The following is a 21,761-nucleotide window of genomic DNA, read 5'->3' as shown; positions in this document are numbered from 1 at the left end:
GCCACTTCCTCTTCTGCCCTAAATGGTGCTCTGGATCTAGAAAAAAGGCTCAGCCTTGGTTTGACAGAACCACATGTTCAGCTGGGGCAGCTGAGAAAACCCTGCCAAGCCCGGGGGGGGGGGCTGGGAGTGCTCTTAGTCATTTTCACCTGATCAGTTCTCTTTACCCAACCCACTCCAAAATGACTGACTTGCCCTGAAGAAGCCTTCCCCCAACCGGGCGCCCACCAGGAGTGTTGGACTACAAGTCCCTTCCTCCTTACCATGGTCCTGCTTTCTGAGGATGGTAGGAGTTGTAATCCAACACATTTGGAGGGCACCAGGTTGGGAAAGGTTGCACTGTGTCAAATGACCAAAGACAAACCAAAGCACATTAAAACTGTAGCTGTAATTTGGGCTTTCGCTGGGACAAGCAGCCTGACAAAGAATTCTCTTGTGTCTCAGAAATTTGCACCCTGCATTAAAAAAAAAAAGCCTGTTAAATCTGCATTATCTCACTAGTTGGTCATTTCTTGCACTGCGAGTCCCAACACTTTTCCTGGATAAGTTGCGCCACGGGGGCCTTTGTTCTGGCCATGCTAGCTGGGGAACGATGGGCATTGTACTCCAACACATCTGGATGGCACCGGGTTGGGAAAGGCCGGCTTATATATTCCAATAGTCACATTGAAAATGATAAACTTGTTCAGTGCTTACTACGGATGCTAATATTCTTGCCTCTTCTGTTGTAGAGAGGGAACACAGCGCTTGGATTCTGAGAAAGGTTGAATAAGTTTACGAGGTGGGGGTCCCAGTTCAAAAGGGTGGAGAAACATCGCCCAAGTCGTCAAGGCCAAGCAGGGAGGGGGACGGGGAGGGAAGAGAGGCTGGCTGTGGGTTGAGGTGACCTCTAGTGGATGCTTCTTTTAAAACCTTGGTCTTGTTGAAGATGACGAAAAACAAAAGGCAGCAGCTCACAAAACAAAACTTAGAATCATAGAATCGTAGGGCTGGAAGGGGCCTGTAAGACCATCAAGTCCAACCCCCTGCTCAATGCAGGAGTCCAGGTCAGAGCATCCCTGACATGGCTGTTCAGCCTCGTCTTGAATGCCTCCAGGGGGAGAGCCCACCACTGCCCTAGGGAATGGGTTCCATTGTCGTACGGCTCTAACAGTCAGGACGTTTTTCCTGATGTTCAGCCCGAATATGGCTTCCTGTCATTTGAGCCCATTATTCCATGTCCTGCACTTGGGGATGATTAAGAGATCCTGGCCTTCCTCTCTGTGACAACCTTTCAAGGACTTGAAGATAGCTATCCTATTTCCCCTCAGTCTTCTCAAGGCTAAACATGCCCAGTTCCTTCAGTCTCTCCTCACAGGGCTTTGTTTCCAGTCCCCTGATCATCTTTGTTGCCCTCCTCTGAACCCTCTCCAGCTTGTCTGCATCCTTCTTAAAGTGTGGTGCCCAGAGCTGGACACAGTACTAAAAACTTTTTGTTTCAAACAGAATAAACCAAAGTAAACACCAGGGTAAAAGCCAGCAGCAGTGCAAAGATATAAAAATGCACTACCACCATTTTTAAAACGGAAGGGCTTCAAAGCCTAGGAAAATAAAAAGGACTTCTCCTGGCACTGGAAAGGCCACAACATAGCTGCCAGGCGAGCCTCCTTGGCAGTGGGGTGGCTTTGCACCTTGGATTGCTCCTTTTGAGTTCTGACTGGTTCTGACTGAAACCCAGAACGGATTCATCGCCCCACTGACATCAGAACCACCAGCTTCCACTGCTCTTTCGGGGGGTCAATCCACAGTGCCAGGATTGAAAAAACCCTTCCCGTAGTGGCCCCGCCCCTCACCTCATTTGGCAGCGGGGACCTGGAAAAGGGCCTCTGAAGATGGTCTAAGGACGCAACCCTATCAAGATAGGCGGCCGCCTCCGAACTCGGAGGTGACCGCCTATCCAAAGCAAGGCAGGAGAGGCACGAGGAGGATCGTTCCCTCTGCGCCTCTCCTGCCCTGCTATTTTCCGGCTGTCTAGCCGTGGGGGGCCGACTGGGAGAGGAGGCTGCGTGTATGACGCATAGGATGTGTTGTACACGCAGCTCCGCTTTCCCCACCCCGGAGTGCCCCCAGCCCCGCCCTCTTTCACTTGCTCCATGCTCCCCTTCCAAGCACGGAGGACAGGGCTTCTCTGCGCTGCCTTTGAGGCAGCACAGATATGGGGGGGAAGTCAGTTTTCCGGGAACCGACCTCGGAGCATGGGCTCTGAGGTCAGTTCCCAGAAAAGAGCATATCCTATGGTACTCTAGACAGTGTCTAGTGGCCATAGGATTGTTCCCTAAGGGTTTGGTCAGGTATATATGCACAGTGTCCTAAAGCACTAACCAAGGCCTCTCAATGAGGTTTAGTTATAAATTAACTGCAACGGTATGAAGCAACAGAGCGTAATTCCTCTTATCCCAGTGTTTACCTGCTGTGAAAAAGGCAAATTCCATGTTGAGGATCACTAGAAAACAAAACTGCCGATATTGAAATGTCCTTATGCAAATCGATGGTGTAACCACACTTGGAATACTGTGTATAGTCCTGGTCACCACACCTCAAAAAGGATACTGCAGAGCTGGAAAAGGTGCAGACACAGGCAGCTAAAATGATCAAGGAGCTGGAGCAACTCCCCTATGTGGAAAGAGTACAATGCCGGGGGCTTTTTAGTTTTGAAAAAAGGCAAGTAAGGAGGATGTGATAGTGCTGTATGAAAAGATGGATGGTGTAGAGAAAGTGGATACAGAAATGTTTTTCTCCCTTTCTCATAATACTAGAACCCACTGGGGCCATCCCATGAAGCTGATTAGCGGGACGTTCAGGACAGATAAAAGAAAGGCCTTCTTCACACAGCACAGAGTTAAACTGTGGAATTCGCTGCCACAAGACGTAGCGATGGCCACCACTTTGGATGGCTTTAAAAGGGGACTGGACAAATTCATGGAGGATGAGGCTCTCAATGGCTACTAGCCAGGATGGCTAAACATTATCTCCAGATTCAGAGTAAGCATGTCTCTGTGTACCAGTTGCTGGGGAACACGAGCAGGAGGGTGCTGTTGCACCCTTGTCATGTTCACAGGCTTCCCAGAGGCATCTGGTTTGCCACTGTGTGATCAGAATGCTGGACAAGAGAGGCCTTTGGCCTGATCTGGCAGAACTCTTCTTCTGAGAGGCATCACTTTCTCAAATAATTTCCGAGCCCTTTAGAACAGGGCTGAGCAGCAAGTAGATCCCCAGATGTTTTAGACTTCAACTCCCAGAACCCCTGGCCAGCATGACCAATGGTCAGGAACGCTGGAAGCTGAAGTCCAAAACATCTAGAGCTCTACTTTCTGCCCAGCCCTGATTAAGGGTGCAATCCTATGCATGTTTAGACACAAAAAGTCCTACAACACCCAGCATTCCCCAGCCAGCACTAGTGGCTGGGAACTGTGGGACTTTTTTATGCATAGAACATGCATAGGATTGTGCCTTAATTCTTTCTGTCCTGTCCAAACTTCCAGAATTTTGAACATGCTCAGGGGGCTGGAACATCTGTCCTACGAGGAAAGGAAAAGTGTGTTGGGGGTAATTATTTTAGAAAAACAACAACAAGGTGTGGACATGGGAAATGCTATTTTAAATGATACGTTTCAGCCTTCCCCAACCTGGTGCCCTCCAGATGTGTTGGACTACAGCTCCCATAATTCCCAGCCAGCATGGCAAAGAGCTGGCTTCCAGGTTGGGGAAGGCTGGAGTGGAGAAAGTGGAGAGGAAGCCAGTGTGGCATCATGGTTAGAGTGTTGGGCTGGGGAGATCCAGGTTCTAGTCCCCACTTGGCCATGAAGCTCACTGGGTGACCTTGGCCCAGTCACTGACTGTCAGCCTAACCAACCTCACAGGGATGTTGTGAGGATAAAATGCAGACGAAGAGGAGGACCACTAAGCCGCCTTGGCTTCCATTCCATGGAAGAGGAAAAAAGGCGGGATATAAATGTAATAAAAATACATAAATTTTATCCCTTTCTCTCATAGTACTAATAGTACTAATCCAATGAGTAGACTTTGTTGTTGTTGTTCAGTCGTTCAGTCGTGTCCGACTCTTCGTGACCCCATGGGCCACAGCACGCCAGGCCTTCCTGTCCTGCGCTCTCTCCCGGAGCGTGCTCAAGTCCATATTCATCGCATCGGTGATGCTATCTAGCCATCTCATCCTCTGCCGTCCCCTTCTCCTTTTGCCTTCAATCTTTCCCAGCATCAGGGTCTTTGCCAGTGAGTTTTCTCTTCGCATTAGGTGGCCATAATATTTGAGCTTCAGCTTCAGGATCTGTCCTTCCAACGAGCGGTCAGGGTTGATTCTATGTTCTATGCATAAAAAAGTCCCACAGTTCGAAAGCATCAGTTCTTCGGCGCTCAGCCTTGGGATAGACAAATTTGTGGAGGATGAGCAGAAGGCCTGGCAATGACTATTAAATCACAGTTTATGAGTCGAACCTCCATGCTCAGTGGTAGCGTACCTCTCAAAACCAGTTGCTGGCAGTGGGAGGACAGCACTGAAAGAAGGCTGTTGCTTCTTGCACACATCTCTGGCTGTGGGAAAGAGAATACTGGAGGCAGGCCTTTGGGCTTTTCCAGCAGAGCTTTGCTTGTGTAAGGATTATCCCCACAACTGCTGAGAGGACGACCCCTCTCCATCCCGTTTTTCTGAACGTCCCACTGATTTGGTTGTGCCTCCTGATTAGGAGACCCAGAGTAGGGACTCGTCCAGAGATGCAGCAGGCAGCCTCTTCTGAGGGCCAATAATGACGCTGGGTCAAAGTTGTGCAGGGGGTGTAATTAAAAAGAAGAAAAAAGTCTGAGCTAACCTGGGACTGATCTGAGCAGAGACTCATTCAGGGGCGCGACGGACAACTCCCGCGGGCCTTTGGCGAGATGATTCCAAGAGCCCGACGGAGTTCTCGCGCGGCTGGGCCACCGCCTCCTCGCACGCCTCCCTTGGAGCAGTGCGGGCTGGTGGCTCCGATTCCGCTGGGGCCGCGTATCCACCCTGGCTTTCAGTCAGAACCGCCCAGAACTCTAAAGGAGCTATCCAAGGCGCTGAATCTATCCCCGGGATAGAGCTCGTCGCCCTGGAGAGCTCCTTTAGAGCCTTGGCTGGTTCTGACCGAAAGCCAGGACGGATGCGCAGCCCCACCGAAATCGGAGCCACCAGCCCCCGCTGCCCTCGAGGCTCCCTTGGGCCGCCCCAGCCGCGATCCCCGCGTGCCGCCAGGGGGCGATCGCGCCCCTCCCTCCCCCCCCTCCAGGCCGCCCCCACAGCCCTGAGCGGCGCGTCCCCCCCGCCCCGCCCCGCCCCCACTTTGCTTCCTGTTTCTCCCCACGGGGTGGTGGGGATCCGGAGGCGGTGAGGCGTGGGGGGGGGGCTGCCCCCCTTGTTGCTAAGAAAGCAATGCATGGCGAGAAAGGAAGCAGGGAGGGGGGAGCAGGGCCAGATGGTGGGGGGGTGGGGTGGGGGGGTTGCAGAGCAATGCAGCTGGGCGCATTTCCGCCGTGCAACGCTGCCGGGGGACAGCAGCGCGCGAGGGGCGAGGGGGCGCCCGAGCGGGGAGGGGCCGAGAGCGGGGGGGCCGGCGGGCGCCTCCGTTTCTGACGCGCGGCCTTCGCATTGCAGGCGCTCCGGGGCCGGGGAGCCGAAGTCCGGCGGAGGCGCGGCCGCCGGGCCGGGATGCTGCGAGCCCTGGGCGGCGCCTTCCCGCGCTCCAGGCGCGCCGCGGGCCGCCTCGTCGGGATGAGCAGCGCCAGCGCCGCGGCACGGGGCACCCTCGCCGACAAGGTGGCCCTGGTGACCGCCTCCACCGAGGGGTGAGCGGCGCCCCGGCTTCCTCAGGCGGCGTGTTGCCCGCGCTCAGCTTTCTCTGGAAGAGGCGCCGCCTTGGGAGCGCCTCTGCCGGCGCGGGAGAGCACTCTGCACTCTCCCAGGGGCGCCCTTGCCTTACGGCAGCTCCCGCGGGGTGCAGAAGCCGAGCGGCGGAGCTGCGGGTTGGGGGGAAGCCCGCGGCTCACGCCGAGGCCCTGGGATAAGCTTGAAGAAGAGCCTCGCCGCTCGGCTCGAGCGGTGCTTTTTTGTTCCTCGGTTGCAGCCCTGTCGCGTTTTGGCCGAGCGTTCGGATTTTAAAAGCCCTCCAAAGTACCGGATGAAATGTCTTAACGTATCCTTTGCAAATTTTATCCCGCTCTGCCTTGCACTTCGAAGGACAAGCATGCTTAGTGTTTTTTATCATGCATTGCTAATGTTTGGAGTGCTTTGTGCGCCTCATTTTAAGGATCGTTATGACAACCCCGCAAGGAGGACCAGTTATGGTCTCCAGGCGGCAGACAGAAAGTCAAAATGCTCATTTGAGACCACTAGTAAGAGTCGGTGGCTAAGGTGACATTTGAATGGAGGACTTGCATGCTTAGGGCACAATCCGACGCATGTTTAGACAGGAAAAAGTCCTGCAACTCCCATGGTCCCAGCCAGCATGCTGGCTGGGGAATGCTGGGAGTTGTAGGACTTTTTTCTGCTTAAGCACGCATAGGATTGTGCCTTACCTGACTCTAAGGCCTGTTGAATATAATGGGGGACTTACTTCTGAGTAAACACGACTAGAATCTGTGCCAGCTCTCAAAAACTACATCTAATAAGGTGTTGGTGACAGGAAATCCTAACATAGCTGAGATAAAGTTTCCACTTCTCTGCTCCTCCGGCAAAAGCTCTGGGTCATGCCCTGGCCCCTCTCTCACATCTCACAGCCCTCTTCTTCCTTGTGGCCTTCCAACATCACAGCTCAACCCCCTCGCATCTGACCAGAACTCTGATGCCAAAGTGCTGCACATTTTTCTGCGCTTTGATCGCACAACGACCCTCTTTGATGCCTTCTAAAGCCTCCTGTCCTCTCCAGTGCTGTGGTAAATTTGAATTCCAGACACTCATCATGACAGGGCCTGTAGCCACACCCCCAAGGAGACACCCAAAATTTAGGCGGTGGGGTTGATCCAGATCAATAAACCAGTTCTAGCCGTTTCCATCCCAGGTGGCCATGCCCTCTTCCCCTGGCCCCACCCCCTTTAGCCCAACCACCTATCCTTTTGTGGCTTCCTGGCTTTTGTGCAGTTTTCCCCACTCTAAAAGGTGGGAATGCCTCTTGTAAGGCTTAGTTATTGCAGTAAGGGCTTTAAGCTAGAATATGCTGGTAGTTTGGGTATTTTTTCTACACCCCCTTTGCCTTTGGCTCTGCCTACCACTAGAATGTGGCCCCTGAGACCTTCTTCACAACGGAATTTGGTCCTCTGGCTGAAAGAGGTTCGACACCCCTGTCCTGGGAGACTGTTTCCCCCCCTTATCTTTTATAATGTTCCTCAACGCCCCCCCCCCCATTTCTTGCTAGAATTGGCTTCGCCATTGCCCAGCGCCTGGCCCAGGATGGCGCCCACGTGGTGGTGAGCAGCCGAAAACAAGCCAACGTGGACCGGGCTGTGGCCGAGCTCAGAGCACAGAATCTCAGTGTGTCGGGGTTGGTGTGCCACGTGGGGAAGGCTGAAGACAGGCAGTGCCTCATTGATGCGGTGAGAGACGGGGTTGTCGGGGTTGCGCTTGTGGGAGACAAAATGGTGATTTTGGTCCACTTGAAGAGCATGAGACTGAGGACAAGTGGGTTTTGAATTGCGCGCTCCAGGCTTCCACAGACCATCAACGGAGTTCCCCCTTGAGAAGATCAGTAATGGTGGACATCTTTCTCTGAAAGAAACTTGTCCCTCCATTCATTTTCTCCTACGATACTTAGCCGTAAGACTGGTCTGTGCCATCCATACTCCATATGGGGCAACAGGAATGACTGTAAGCCAGGGGTCCCAATCTGCCCCCTCCCCCAGGGCTTACCCAGATGGCCATACATCCCCTTTCGCTCTACCACTGATGCAACTGCAACTTTTTTGCAGTTCCCTGCACCCATTCGAAAAGGTTGAAATACCTCTGCTGAGGCCTCATTACTGTCAGTGAGAGCCTTAAGCTACAATATGCAGGTGGTTTTGGCCCTGCCCCTTTTGCTGTTAGTCCCTCCCACTACTGCAGTGCGGCCCTTGGAAGCTTCTCTGAAGTGGAATTTGGCCCTCAAGAGTGAAAAAGGCTGGGGGGTATTGGAGTTTAAATTTAATTTTTTAAGGGGGGGAAGGGGAAAGAATCTTCTTCCTTTTTCGTCACCTCCTTTCCTCCTCCCTTTGCTTTTTTTCCTTTTCCTTTTCTTTTTCCTTCTCTTTTTGTTATTATGGTGTCCTCATCAGAATATTGTATTGTTGGGAAATTCTAGTATTGATCAAGTTGTTGGTATGTTTGGCATTGTATATTTCATTTATAAAGATAAAATAAATACAAATATATTTTAAAAAAAAGAGTGAAAAAGGTTCAGCATCCTGTCTGTAAGCATAGTTGGCATTCTAGAAAACTCCCCAGAATCCTTTGCAGTGGGCAGGGCTTCAGGGGCAGCCATTTGCAGGCCTCATGGAAGTGGCCCTACCATGAGGCATGGAGAGGCTGAACAGGAGAACGTTTCGGTGGATGGCACAGCGTGCTAAATAATGGAAAGGTGTGGCACTGTGTGGATTTTCCACCTCGGGCACCAACATCTCTTGGGCCCACCCTGAGGTAGTCCCTCCCTTTCCTCCCCCTCCCCCCACAAGTTAATCTGCTCACATTACGCTATCCCAGAATCTTCGTCTGCTCTGATTTCAGGAGAAGAACAAGCACTCCTTCCTGTGGTGAGCAGAGGCGCTTTGGGAATGTGGCTCCAACTTTGATCCCCTTCACAGTTCAGGGGGAGTAGGGCCTATGTAATTCAAAGGCATCTTGATGGAAACATTCGAAGGTTAACTTCACTGTTTCTGTGAACCTCGCCTGGCACAGGAGGAGCAGAGGCAGAGAACTGGGTTGTAGAATGGGTTGTATTCTGAGGTTGGTTCACAGGGGCGGTGGGTGGAGGGGAGAGAGAATCAGAAGAGACAAGACACAAAGATGCTTTGATTTTAAAATTAGGAGTGGAGTTGTGCGGTGTTGGGTGGAGCCAGTCTCTCTGTCCCAGCAGCCTGGATTCAAAGATCTTTTGCTAGACCTGTATTTCCACTCTCGCCTGCGATGGCTCCCAAGAGCAAAAATTACCATTATGCTGGGGGCAGCGCAGCTGTGCAGCTATGTGTTAAATCTGCATCCCGTGGAATTGAAATACTCATAAAGTGGGGAGGGCTGAGTATTCTGTGCTGGCCTGGCTTTTTAAACAGACAGTTTTTCTTCTTATCATTATTTTTTAATTCTGGCCTCTTTTGCTCTAGGCCCTTGAGCGCCACGGAGGAATTGATATCTTGGTATCCAATGCAGCTGTGAACCCCTTTTTCGGCAGTACTCTCGACGCCACAGAAGAAGTCTGGGACAAAGTGAGAGGCTGTGCGGGTTGGGATGGACAGTTTTTTAAAAAGGCCTGTCCAGAGAACAGGCCTATGTTTGTGATCAGAATAGGATGAGTTGGTGAAGGGTAGCATTGCCAACTTATCAGGTGGGGGGAACCTAATCTGACCAGTCCTGTTTCACAGCAGATTGATGGAAGGGAAGCTCTTCAGTACATGGAGAGAAGCAGTGTCACTCCCTTCTGCAGAGCAAACTGATGTTAAAGGAGTAGTTTAAAAAGTTGGCAACCCTAGGGAAGGGAAATAGCAAGTTGAATTGAATATACTGATGAGGTATGAGCTGGTGGTGACTGAACAAGAAAGGGATCTTGGGGCTGTGGTGGACAGCTGAATGACAATGTCTCTCCAGTGTGTGGCCACTGTGAAAAAGGCAAATTCCAAGTTGGGGATCGTTATGAAAGGAATCGGAAGCGCATGCCAGTGTCCCAATGCCCTTATACAATTCGATGGTGCAACCACACTTATAATACCGTGTGCAGTTCTAGTAACCACACCTCAAAAGGAATATTGTAGATTTGGAAAAAGGGCAGAAAAGGGCAACCAAAATTGTCAAGGGGCTGGAGCACCCATATGAGGAAAGGTTACAACATCTGTGAAAGTTTACCTTAGAAAAACAGCAAGTAAGGGGAGACATGATAGAGGTGCATAAAATTATGCACGGTGTGAAGAAAGTGGAGAGGGAGACATTTTCCTGCCTCTCTTATAATGCTAGAACTCAATGGGGTCACCCCATGAAGCTCAATGGTGAGAGCTTTATTCAGGACAGATAAAAGGAAAGGCTTCTTCATACAGCACATAGTTTAACTGTGGAATTCGCTACCGCAAGATATAGTGATGGCCACCAATATGGATGGCTTTAAAAGGGGGTTGGACAAATTCATGGAGGAGGAGGCTATGGATGGCTACTAGTCCTCCAGTATCCGAGGCAGGATGCTTCTCAGTGCTGGAACACGGGCTGGGGCAGTGCTATTGCACTCATGTCCTGCATGAGGGCTTCCCATTGGGGCTCCTGGTTGGCCACTGCAGGAACAGAACCCTGAGCTTGGTGGGCCTTTGGTCTGATCCAGCACCGCTCTTCTTAGGTTCTTCCCCAAGGGTTGGGGAAATGTGGACTGCATCTTGGGATGCGCTCTGGAGTAGTTCCACTTGGTGGGCACAGCCAATGGGATGAAACTGCCCAGTTGGCATAGAGCAAAGACTTGTGGGAAATAGAACCCTGCTCAGACCAAGGCCAGAAGCTGCATCATGCCAGGTCAAAGTCTTTGTTCACCTAACCCAGAATTGTCCACTATGACTGGGAGTGCCATCCCAGGATCTCAGGCAGAGAGATCCCTTTCAAATCCCCTGTGGGAAGGATCCTGATTATTGCTATTTTTTTAAGTTAATAGCATTGATTGTGATTTTTATTATCTTTGTTACTTCTTGTAAGCTGCCTTAGTAGGGTTCGTATCCTGAAAGCCGGCACATAAATAATTGTAATAGGTAAATAAATAAAAATAAAATCACCTGCTACCGGATCCTTTTAACTGGAGGCTCCGAAATTGAACCTGGGACCTCCTGCTTGCAAAGCAGGGGCGCTGCTGCTGAGCGGGCCCTCTTTCTGTAGCTAGGTTGGGAATGCTGCTGTGACTGCCCATGATACGGAAACTAGGGTATGAGCAGGGTGGCCCTGAGGGGTGGTTTTGTGGGCCATCCTCCCCGATCCACAAGCCCACACTTTTCTGGCCCACTGGGAAGGCCAGATGGCCCGTTCACCTGGCTTAGCCCCTCTTTCAGACAGCGGCATTCTCCTCTCCTCGTTTCAGATCCTGGATATCAACGTCAAGGCCACCGCCCTGCTGATCAAACTGGTCGTTCCTCACATGGAGAAGAGGGGGTGAGTGGCAGAGAGCGCGTCCTGAGGAAAGATTGACTGTGTGTGTGTGTGTGTGTGTGTGTGTGTGTGTTTAGCAGCAGCACTAAAACTCTTTTGTCCACGTTCTGGTCTCCTCTGCTAGATAACCACATGGTTCTCCTTACATTCATGACTCCTTTCTGGTTGATCTAGATGAACCTTCCCCAACCTGGTGTCCTCCAGATGTGCTGGACTACAACTTCCTGCATCTATGCTGGCTGGGGGGTGCTAGGAATTGTAGTCCCACACACCTGGAGGGCACCAGGTTGCAGAAGCTGATCTAGACAGCCTCTATAAACCTCATCGTTCTCTCGCGGTGTTATGAGCTTTTGCTCCTTCAACCACTGCACATCCAATTCAAGTTTCTAGTCCTTATCCTGAAACTCTCCACCTCTGTGGTCCCTTCTGACCCCAATGGGAGCAGAAAAAAGAGACCTCAATTATTATAAAGCACCATGAATTGTATAGAAGGTCGGCTTTTTACAAAGAGGCAGCCACCTCTTGGCAGTGACACTTGGGAGAGTTAGAGGGCAGCTCTGCAGAGCTGTCACGGGAGCCCTCAGTGGCCACTTCCCCCGTGTAGAGCTGGGACCAAGTTCCTAGTCCTCATGGCCAACAACCTGGTCTGAGCCTGTCTTGGGAGGTGACAGCTTCGGTCATCCCGTGGGCTCACAGAACAGTGCCCACCCTCCATCTTCTGAGGCTGTATTTCTCATACACGTTTGCGTTCTTCCGTGTAGATCAAGGTGGCTCACAACAACCCTGCGAGGTAGCTTTGAACGAGATGTGGAGGTTGGCCCAAACTCGCTCGATGAGCTTTGTGACTGAGCAGTGTTTGAACCCAAGACTTGGTGCTCTAAGGCAGCCTTCCCTAACTTGGCACATAATTGATGGGAGTTGCAGTCCAGCACATCTGGAGGGTGGGGAAGGCTTACAGGATCAACTTTGTTTCTCGCTGGAATCCCAAGATGCAGCAGTCAGCGCAAAACAGCGGTTTGAGAAGGCAGACGTCGAATGGCAGAACATGGTGCCCCTGAGCACTGGCTCCGCCCAGGAATTGTTCCCACTGCCAGAACTGGAGCCGTGGCCTCTCATGCCATGTGTCATGCAACAGGCCGCGCAGGGGCAGAGCATTCAGCCCCGCCCCAAAGCGCTCCTCGCCCCTGGAATGGAGGACTGTGAAAATGGGGGGAAGAAAGAGAGGTGCAATGGAAGCAGCTTTCTGTCTGTCTCTCTTTTCTTTCCCCCCCTCTTTCTTTCAGAGGCGGCTCCATCGTTATCGTCTCATCCATTGCTGCGTATGCGCCGTTTCCGGTGAGTCAGTCAGCTGCAGCTTTTCTCCGCCCATCTTTCATCTGTCCTTTTGAGCCTGGAACTTCCTTGGCTGGCTCCTGGAGTTTCTGAAGAAACTTCCAAAAGATGGGTGGCAGAGGTGGTGCGTGGAGGACAGACACCACTGAGGTTTATGAAATGAATATATTTTCTGGAAAAAAAGTGGATTGGGTAGAGGGAAAGGGGTTTTTTCTCCGCCCACCACTGATCTGTGGCCCCCGACAGATTATCCACGAGGGCATGTGGCCCTTGACAGGAAAAAAAGGTTGCCCACCTCTGCTATCCAAGTGTCTTCTGAGGATGCTAAGACATCACCATCACCACCAAACCATGCTGGCTCAGAATGATGTGTTGCAGTCCAACACATCTGGAAGGTTGGAGAAAGCTGATCTAAGCTCTTTTCCTCCTCCTCTCTCTACTAGGGTTTGGGCCCTTACAATGTCAGCAAGACTGCTCTTCTGGGCCTCACCCGCACCCTGGCCCCTGAATTGGCCCGCAGCAATGTCCGCATCAACAATTTGGCGCCCGGCCTGATCCGCACCAAGTTCAGCTCGGCGGTGAGTATCAGAGGACGGGAAGGAGAAACAGAGAGTAGCACCTCCTCCCATATTATCCCGCCCACCCCTTGAGACCAACTGGGGGAGGCTGTTTTGCATGCCCCGCCTTTATCTGAGGTAGCCCGGCTGGGGCATAGAACGGAGCCTACTCTGTGGTGATTCCCGGCCTGTGAAACCCCTTGCCTCAAGAGATCCAACCCACTTCCCCCCTGTTCTCTCTTTGCCACCTCCTTACAACATTTTCACTCCAGCTGTCCAGATTCACTTTTCCTCTTTGTTTTATGTGGATTGTTTTATCTGCTGCCCTGTCTGCCTTGTTCATGTGTCTTTTTTGAAGAAGTTGGCTTTTATTTTACTTGAAACAGTTTATAGACACCACCCTTCAGTTTTAAGAGAAAGTTCTCTTGGGCTGTTTACGACATATCAGAGAGACAATAAGAATGCCTGTCATCTGAAGTACAAGAGTAGCAGTGAAAAGGTAGCAGCGAAAAACAGTGGGTTGGATCCAGACTAACTTAAGTCCCGTTGACTTCAGTGGGAAGCAAACCATGATTCGTGTGTCCCATTGATTTCAACGGTCTTAAGTTCAAGTAACTTAGCATAGTACTGTGGAGTCGGAAGGGAGTTTGGAAGTCATCTGATCCAGCCTTCTGACAATGCGGGAACTGCGCTGCAGGGTTCAAATACAGCATCTCGTACTAGCCTCTGCTTAAAAACCACAAGCAAAGGAGAGCTCATCACCTCCCTATAGCGCCCACAAAGGGGTCCCAATAGCGCCCGCAAAGGGGTCTCCAGGGTAGTGCCTGCAGGCACCCTAAATAAATAAATAAATAAATAGGCTTTAAATCAAATTTTTAATATACATAAATGGACTTGGATGAAACCCATACAGTTTTCTAGCACTTATACATAGGCTTCAAAAACAAAAATGGATCAAACATCCAAATAAGTCTCCATTTCAAGGTGGCATCTATATTCCACCCTTTCAAATACTGAAAATGTTGTAAGGCCCTCAATCCATATAGGAAGTGAGTGTTTATCCTTCCCGTGTTATAATATCAGGCTTTTAGCTGTGCAGAGAATCCATTTACGCCAACCGTTTGTTAATTTCCATGAAGCAGACAAATAATTTAAAAGAGCACGTACATCAGTCAACATTTAAGACTGTTCCAGCACAAAATTGTTCGGTGCAATAACCTCCCTGCAGAAAGAAGCAACTACTGGATGTTGCCAAAACATATGTTTAAAAGATGCATTAGCTGTATTGCACTGCCAGCAATTAGCTGCATTAGACAATCCCTTATGAAAGAGACGTTGTAGTGTCCAACAGACAGGAAGCAGACTTTTTGCAGAATAAGATGCAGCCTGAGTTCCGTAGATGCGAAAGCGAGACACCACAGGGGCGATCCACTGGTTAGGCATGTTGTGGTGGTGCCCACAGCAGTATCTCAAATGCCCAAATGTGCCCATGGGTCCAAAAAGGTTGGGGACCCCTGCCCGAGGTGGTCTTCTCCATGGTCAAAAAGCTGATATCCTTAAGACTTGCGTGTCAGGTCCAACCCAAAGTCAGTGGAAGTTAAAACCCATCATAATTGAAGGTCTGGGCAAATTTTTAAAAAAGGCTTTTCCCAGTGCCTAAAAGAGATCAACCTTGGCACCAGGTAAATCTGTCTGGGGGAAAGAACTCCATAAGCTGGGTGCCATGACCAAGGAGGCCATGTCAGCATTCACCACATGCGTTACATCAGGTAGTGGGGGCAGTCAGGGGGAGTTTAGTCTATAAACACACCGATATGGGGGATGGTGTTTTCCCGGGTACCGAGTTCTGATATTATTGCTTGTTATTTAGCGGGGGGGGGGGGGTCCCACTTTGGGAGGTTTTCTGTAAACAGAAAGATGGGGTCGTGGTTCTCTAACAGATACAGATAGACCAAGCAGACGAACTGATGGGTGTCTTTTACCTTTCCAGCTCTGGCAGGACAAAGCCATGGGGGACAAATTGATGGAGGCCATGAGGATACAGAGGTAACCTTTCCATGTATCCAGCCTTTGCAGTAAACCAGCAGTCAGCAGCTAAAGGTCTGTCAGCCTGCTGCAGACCACAAACAAACCCTGAGAGGACTGTGCCGTGTGAGAAACAGCAGAGTTGACTTGGCTGCTGGGCCGCAAGTGTGCTTTCAAAGAACCCCTCATCCCCCGTTCGTTGCAAAGGGAATGGCCCTGAACGTGACTGCATGCATCATCCCAACCGTGGTCTCCGTGGCCTTCCTTCTGTATTGTTCTAGCACAGGGATGTAGAACCTCAGTTCCATGGGCCAAATCCGGCCTGCCTGGGGTCCCAATCCTGCTCTCTGCTGTTCCCCAGAAGCCTACACCCCTTCCCTTCATCGCACCCCATTTTCCTTGATCGTCGCTTGTTTCGTTGCTTCCCGGCTTTTGTGTGGCTTTTCCTCTGTTATAAAAGGTTGACATGCCTCTCCTAAGGCTGAGTTACTGGCAGGAAGAGTTTGGAGCTAAAATGCGGTGGTGTTTTGGGCCTGCCCGCTTTGCCTTTGAGCACGCCCACTTGCCTTTGGCCCTGCCCCATTTCCCCATCAGCCCCGCCCACCACCGGAATGTGGCCCCCGAGAGTTTCTCCAGAATGGCTGGAAATGGTTCTGCACCCGTGCTCTAGCCGAATGGGGCTGGAGGGGGCTACGACTCAGCGCCGTGATGTGGGCTTTGCATGCGAAAGGTCCCAGGTCTCAGTTACGACACAGCCCTAAGCATGTGTACTTGGAAGTAAATCCCACCAACTTTATGTATCGGACATATCTGTAGGTCGTCTGTCGGGGCCATGCCCTCACAAAATGGAGTACACCATAGAGACACAGATAAAAGATTTTGAAATACCAGATTAGCATCTATTTTTAAGAGACCGCCACTTGGCATCTTTGGCTTAAATGGAGCCATAGGATTTCAGTATAGGAAAGGGGGTGGGGTGGGGAAGGGGAATAGCTCAGAGTTGCATAGGGTAAAAGACGGGTGGGCAGAAAGTAGATCTCCAGATGCTTTGGATGTCAGCTCCCAGCATTCCTCACCATTATCCACGCTGGCAAGGGCTTCTGGGAGTTGAAGTCCAAAACATCCAGAGATCTTCCTTCTGCCACCCCTGGCCTAAAACATATTATGGAAAGGCAGCCTGGAAGAGAGATGTTTTTAAGGCCCGTTTGAAAACCCACACTGAAGGAGCCTAGGAACAGTCATTTGGCCACCACCAAGAAGGCCCCATAGCTTGTACCTGCCAAACAAATACATCTTACCAGCAGGCACAGGACTGGGATCTCCAAAACTAATCTTACGGTATTGGCAAGTCATGGGGATGAAGGCAGACATTTAGATAACCTGGTTCCTCAGTGGGATTTACTGTCAGGTCGGCATGCATAGGATTGCAGCCTTAGCTCCACACCACACACACATTCATGGGCTCCCTAACCCCAGCACTTCCAGACATGTTTGGTTAGGTTTAGGCCAGAAATGTGTATGAGAAAGAGACTGTGAAAGAGACTATCTTGGCTGCTTCCCCTTGCTGGTTCCTTGCCCTTTTGTTTGCCTTCCCCTGTCAAAGGATTCCAGGGCTTACATCTGGAACTTCCTGCACCTGGAAGCTAGTCAGAAATGCTCACAAAATTGTCCCCACCAAAATTACTCCCCAGATTTTGGGGTCCTGAATGCCCTGATCTTGTTTGCGGAGCAGCGCAGATGAGTTAGCAATCCATCTTCCTTCTGTTTTTGATTTCTGGATTCATTCCAGCCCAGCGCATGCCCACTTTGCCACAGGGGGATTCCAGATGAGGCATTTATAGCACATCATCCTTCCTCCAAACAGAATTTTATGGAGGGTCCAGACATTGTCATATTCAACCTGTAACCCTCCCGTGTTTTCCCACAGCTTCTTCTGTCATTGCTTTTAATGCAAAAAAATCCCTCAAGAAAGGAAAGACTGAAGAGCCACGTAGCATCTTTTGATTGGTAGTGCTAGGAACCATCTATCTGAAAGCTCCCACAGTATTTTTAGCTTGCGTCTTTCCCCCTCTCTTATAGGTTACTAATGCGCACAAGCACACATGCGCATTGACTGAAACCGAGTGCCAGAAGGAATCACATAAACATGTCAGGATTCCTTTTCCACCCTGTTGTTTAATCAAATGCATGTGTGCGGATGCATATGCTGCTTAAATCACAATGCAAGGAGGAATCCGGATATTATCATGGGAGCACACCAGTGTTCCCTTCTTGCACACTGCTTTAATCAATGTGCATGGCCGCTCATGCCCATTGGTAACCTGTAAGGGGGAAACAAAATGGTGACAGCTTGCTCATGTGCCAATTCCGGAATTAATTTTAGAAATCCTTCAGGTTAAAACTGATAAGCAGGCAGACCAAATGGGGAGGGGGTGTGTGCAAAGCCGAGCCACAACAGTAACAAAATGGAAAGAAGGACATCCACACATCGCTGGCCTGAGGCTAGTGGAGTGTCAGCTCCAACTGACCTCAGTCATCCTGGGTTGAACAACACATTCTCCAGGTCTGGATTTGGGTTCCATCACTCACAGACCTGAGAGTCTCACTGGGGAAAATCCCACACACACCATTGTTCTTAGCTATTTAGATTCACCTTTCCTCCTTCTGTTTCTGGCCATCCCTTCCCTAGCACTGCCTGTTTTCCACATCCTGGCTATGGCTCCTCCCATTTCCTTGCCCTGCCTCTGGCTTCCTTCATACCTCTCTGGGGTCTCTCCTGCCACTAAGCTTCCCATTCTTCCCATAATCTGCTCCCACTGTAGGTCTCATTAGCATAGAATGGTAAACCAGGATTCTGTGGAATCCTGGTTTACCATGAACGAGCTGGCGCATATGGCCCATTGGCTCCTTCAGGTGGCTAATCAAATGAGAAATGGTTTCTTTCACATGTCATCCAAACCCAGGATCTTTGTTTGTTGCTTCCAAACAAGCCAAGATTCATAAACCAAGCTCAAACCCTGGTTTACGATTCTTGCTTGAAATGGGTGCAACTAGCCAGGATCCCAGGTTTGGACAACATGCTAAACAAACTCTTTGGTCTGGTTAGCTGCTTGCGCTAGCAGGAGGAGCTAAACAGGAGCAAATGAGAGGTGTGCACAGCGTGCATCTTGGTCATAATGTAAGTCCCCAGGCCTGAACCAAGCTATCAGTAGTTGTAGAGGGGCTTGGATGATCCATAATGCTCTCTGACTTTGGTTCAGAACGCTGCCGCTTTCCCTAACAGGCCTCTTGATTTACCAAGACGAGTCAAAGAGCGATAAGGCCGAGAGAGCAGCCTCAGTGCATTCCATACTAACAAACTAGAGAATGTTTTATCAAGATGTGCCTGGGAAGTGAAGTTTGTTTGTCTTAAAGCTGCAGATGACTGTGCTGAGAACCAAGCACTGCTAGTGTATGCTGAGAATGAATGCTAGTTGGCGCTTGCTGGTGTCGTGCTGCCTCACTGCTAACATGTATGGTATAAGACCCATTTTACCCCATGGCTCTGGGTTCAGAGAAGCTGTCTGATCCAACCACTGGGTACGCCTGTTTGCTGATTGTACTCAATAAACTATCTCCTTGTAAGTAAACCTGGGTCTGAGTTATCACTATCTTGGCACCTCTGAATTAAGAGTTCGAAGCCCACGGCCGGGGCAATACACATGGTAAGCCAAGATTCCCAGAATCCTAGCTTGATGTTCTATGCAAATGCAGCCAGTGAGTCCCCTTGAATTATCCTCTTTGCCCGCTAAACAGACCGCTCCCTTTTTTCCCTTTTCTCTTCAGGATCGGAGTCCCATCGGACTGTTCTGGCATAGTCTCCTTCCTTTGTTCCCCTGATGCCAACTATATCACTGGGGAGACCATGGTGGTGGCCGGAGGCTCCCCATCCCGTCTCTGATGGGGGCCCAGCCTGCTTTCCTGCCTGACTACATGGATGGACAGATGGATTGTTGCAGAAAGTCCTCCCCTATCGCAGGCATGCGATATGGGACACCGGTGCCAGAGGGTGTCGTAGCGACCAACAGACATCTGTGTAGTTTGAAGGGAGGAATGCTCAGTTGGGCAGGGAGGGGGCAAGACAGACATCCCTCCAAGAAGATCGAAAGGGGAGGGGCAGAGGAGAATGCATCTCACACTCATTTTGTGTGTTTGTATGTAAAAATATAGGAGGATGTATGCCAGGCTGAATTTTAGGGACCCCTTTACACACCCAGAGAATATCCATTTACACACCAGGGCCATTGGGAAGAACTGGGCTGGTGGGGTTCTCCTTGCAGTGGGGGTGACCCAAACCCTCCACATGCTTGGCTGGACACGTGCTGTGGCGGGGAGGGGGGCTTTTTGGGGATAGAGCATTAATTGGAGAGAGAGGGGAGCAGTTGGGGGTGAGGCTATGGATTTGGGGGATCATTTTTTTCACAGAAAAACAGGTGCAGAAAGTTTTTTGTGGGGTGGGCAGGAGGGTCTGCAGCACCAGTAATAGTGTTTCTGTGTCATTTCTTAGTGCCTTATAATTTTGACTAAAATAAAGGAGTGTCTCTGACTGAATCCTTTTGTGGGTGTCTCTTTCCATTTTTGGAAGGGGGGAGGGAAGCCCAGTCTCATGATATAGGGGTTCAGCAAGGGTGGAGCCCGAAGTGAACACAGCCTCTTCTCTCCCCCACCCTACTGACACTGCAACTCCACCACTCATGGCGAGCCATACTGGGGGGGAGGTGGACAGTTTCTGAACACAGGGACTCCCCCTTTAATAACAGGGTACCCCCTCCCACGCTTCCACCCCCGCAGTTCCCCGCCACCCTGCCCCAACCATTTCTTCATCCCCAAAGGAGCCTTCAGGGGTTTCTGTGCACATTCACTTGTGAAACCCCGATCAGATGATGGGAGCTTTTTCCCGCACGCCCCCCCCCCCCGCTGCTTTTCACTCGTGCATGGTTGATTTTCTCTTCCCATCTGACAATTTATCTCTCCTCTAGGGGTGGGGAGGAATTCACATTTGTATCTTTTCAGCTCTGACTTCCATTCCTCCACCCCAGTGAGGTTTTTAAAAGAAAAAAAATATTGTAATATGTAACTATTCCTCCATTTTGGGGAGGGGGAATATCTACAGCGTGCCCTTTCCCCCCTACTGTTTGGGTGAGGGTTTTCCCCCACCCACACACACAGATATCTTGTCTTGGATTTGTTCCTTCTGTGATATTTCCCTGCTGCTACATGCTCAATTGTATCGCCACCTGAGGTCCCCAGTCTTCTACCGTTTCCATTATTCTGGTTCCTTTTCCTCTTCTCTCTGGTATTGCTTTTCATCTTCCAGCTGACATTTTCCATCTCTCTGTTCCTGGATTTCCACTTGCACTCGACTTCTCTCCCCCGACCCCACCCCCGGCCCCAGCTAGATTTCATACTATTCCCACCTGATCTCTACATTTGGAATCTACCACTATTCATTTGCCTCCGGCTGGGCTTTTTCACCCCCCTTCTCTCCCCCCCCCCGCCAATTTATGCTGACACATTTCAGCCTTTCTTCTTCTCTCTTCATCCTCCAGCTCACGTTTCCAGTGGCTATTTTTCTACACAAACCATCTTCATCTTCCTACATTGGCTTGTGCTTTCTCCTGAACACGGCCAGTGATACTCCCAGCGGAGATTTCTCCCCGTCTATGCGCTCGCTCACGGCTTGGGTGTGTCTGTTATCTCGATTTTCTAGAAGCGTGTGCCTCTTATTTTCCTCTGCCGCTTCAAGAATAAACACACGGTAAGTGTGGAAATAATTCTTAAACATTCTATAGATCGTGTTTGTGCATCTGTGAGCTGTCGCTCCTAATTTCTCTGCATGCAGTTATGAAATAAATAAGACCTATTTTTCCCTGTCTCCACCTAATGTTCGGAGTGCTGTGCTTATCCCTAAATGTATTGCTTCTCTTCAAGAGGTTAATTTTCTGTTTGCCAGGCTACCTATTTGGCATTTTATAGCTGTGGATTGGTAATTTGTGCTTATGTGAGCATTGATAGGAGAGGGTCTTGTTTTTCATACCCTTTTCTGGAGCTCATTGCTGTTTGTATGTATCAGAAGAGTTGTGTGTGGTTGTATCTGCAGATGTCTAAATTATGTGTACGTGAAAAGGTCATCAGCAAATAGTGAATGCAGGGATGTATGTACACTGGTCCTCTTCTACACCTTTGCTGAAACAATGTTTTGTGTGTCCACATTTCTATATATATGAGGTGTGCGTGCAGTGCTGACTTAGCATGCATTAGTACTTCCTTCTGTGCCTTGCATGCATATGGGTTTGGGTGCCCTGCTTTTTTCAAGATCTGTTTGAGCACCTGTGTGTACATCCTGCGTGTGTTGTTTGAGTGATTTTTCTACAGTAGTGTCAACCTCTCTCCTGTCGTGAACATGTTCCGTTCATGTTTGAATGGGCTTTTTTTTATCCTTGTTT

The 21,761-nt window shown here is 50.2% G+C and overlaps 1 protein-coding gene across 1 annotated transcript; it reads left to right on the top strand.

The window, feature by feature from the left end:
* The first annotated feature begins 5,348 nt into the window (after positions 1–5,348).
* Positions 5,349–19,873, top strand: LOC146343027 (dehydrogenase/reductase SDR family member 4-like). Its single transcript, XM_084806491.1, has 9 exons — positions 5,349–5,401; positions 5,669–5,859; positions 7,425–7,602; positions 9,358–9,459; positions 11,295–11,365; positions 12,646–12,697; positions 13,138–13,272; positions 15,242–15,297; positions 19,102–19,873. Exons 2-9 carry the CDS (start codon positions 5,723–5,725, stop codon positions 19,214–19,216), a joined length of 846 nt encoding a protein of 281 aa, XP_084662617.1. The 5' UTR covers positions 5,349–5,401; positions 5,669–5,722; the 3' UTR covers positions 19,217–19,873.
* The last annotated feature ends 1,888 nt before the right edge of the window (positions 19,874–21,761 follow it).

This window comes from Heloderma suspectum, chromosome 6 (assembly GCF_057233095.1).
Source record: "Heloderma suspectum isolate Gila_16-S chromosome 6, 16-S_ref, whole genome shotgun sequence".
Taxonomy (NCBI): Eukaryota; Metazoa; Chordata; class Lepidosauria; order Squamata; family Helodermatidae; genus Heloderma; species Heloderma suspectum.
This window is presented reverse-complemented; position numbering and strand designations above follow the sequence as displayed.

Excerpts from the sequence above, each read along its gene's own strand:
- LOC146343027 (XM_084806491.1), top strand. The coding sequence starts at position 5,723 with ATGCTGCGAGCCCTGGGCGGCGCCTTCCCGCGCTCCAGGCGCGCCGCG. Across the intron at positions 5,860-7,424 it reads GTGACCGCCTCCACCGAGGG|AATTGGCTTCGCCATTGCCC; the intron begins GTGAGCGGCGCC and ends ATTTCTTGCTAG. Across the intron at positions 9,460-11,294 it reads CAGAAGAAGTCTGGGACAAA|ATCCTGGATATCAACGTCAA; the intron begins GTGAGAGGCTGT and ends TCCTCGTTTCAG.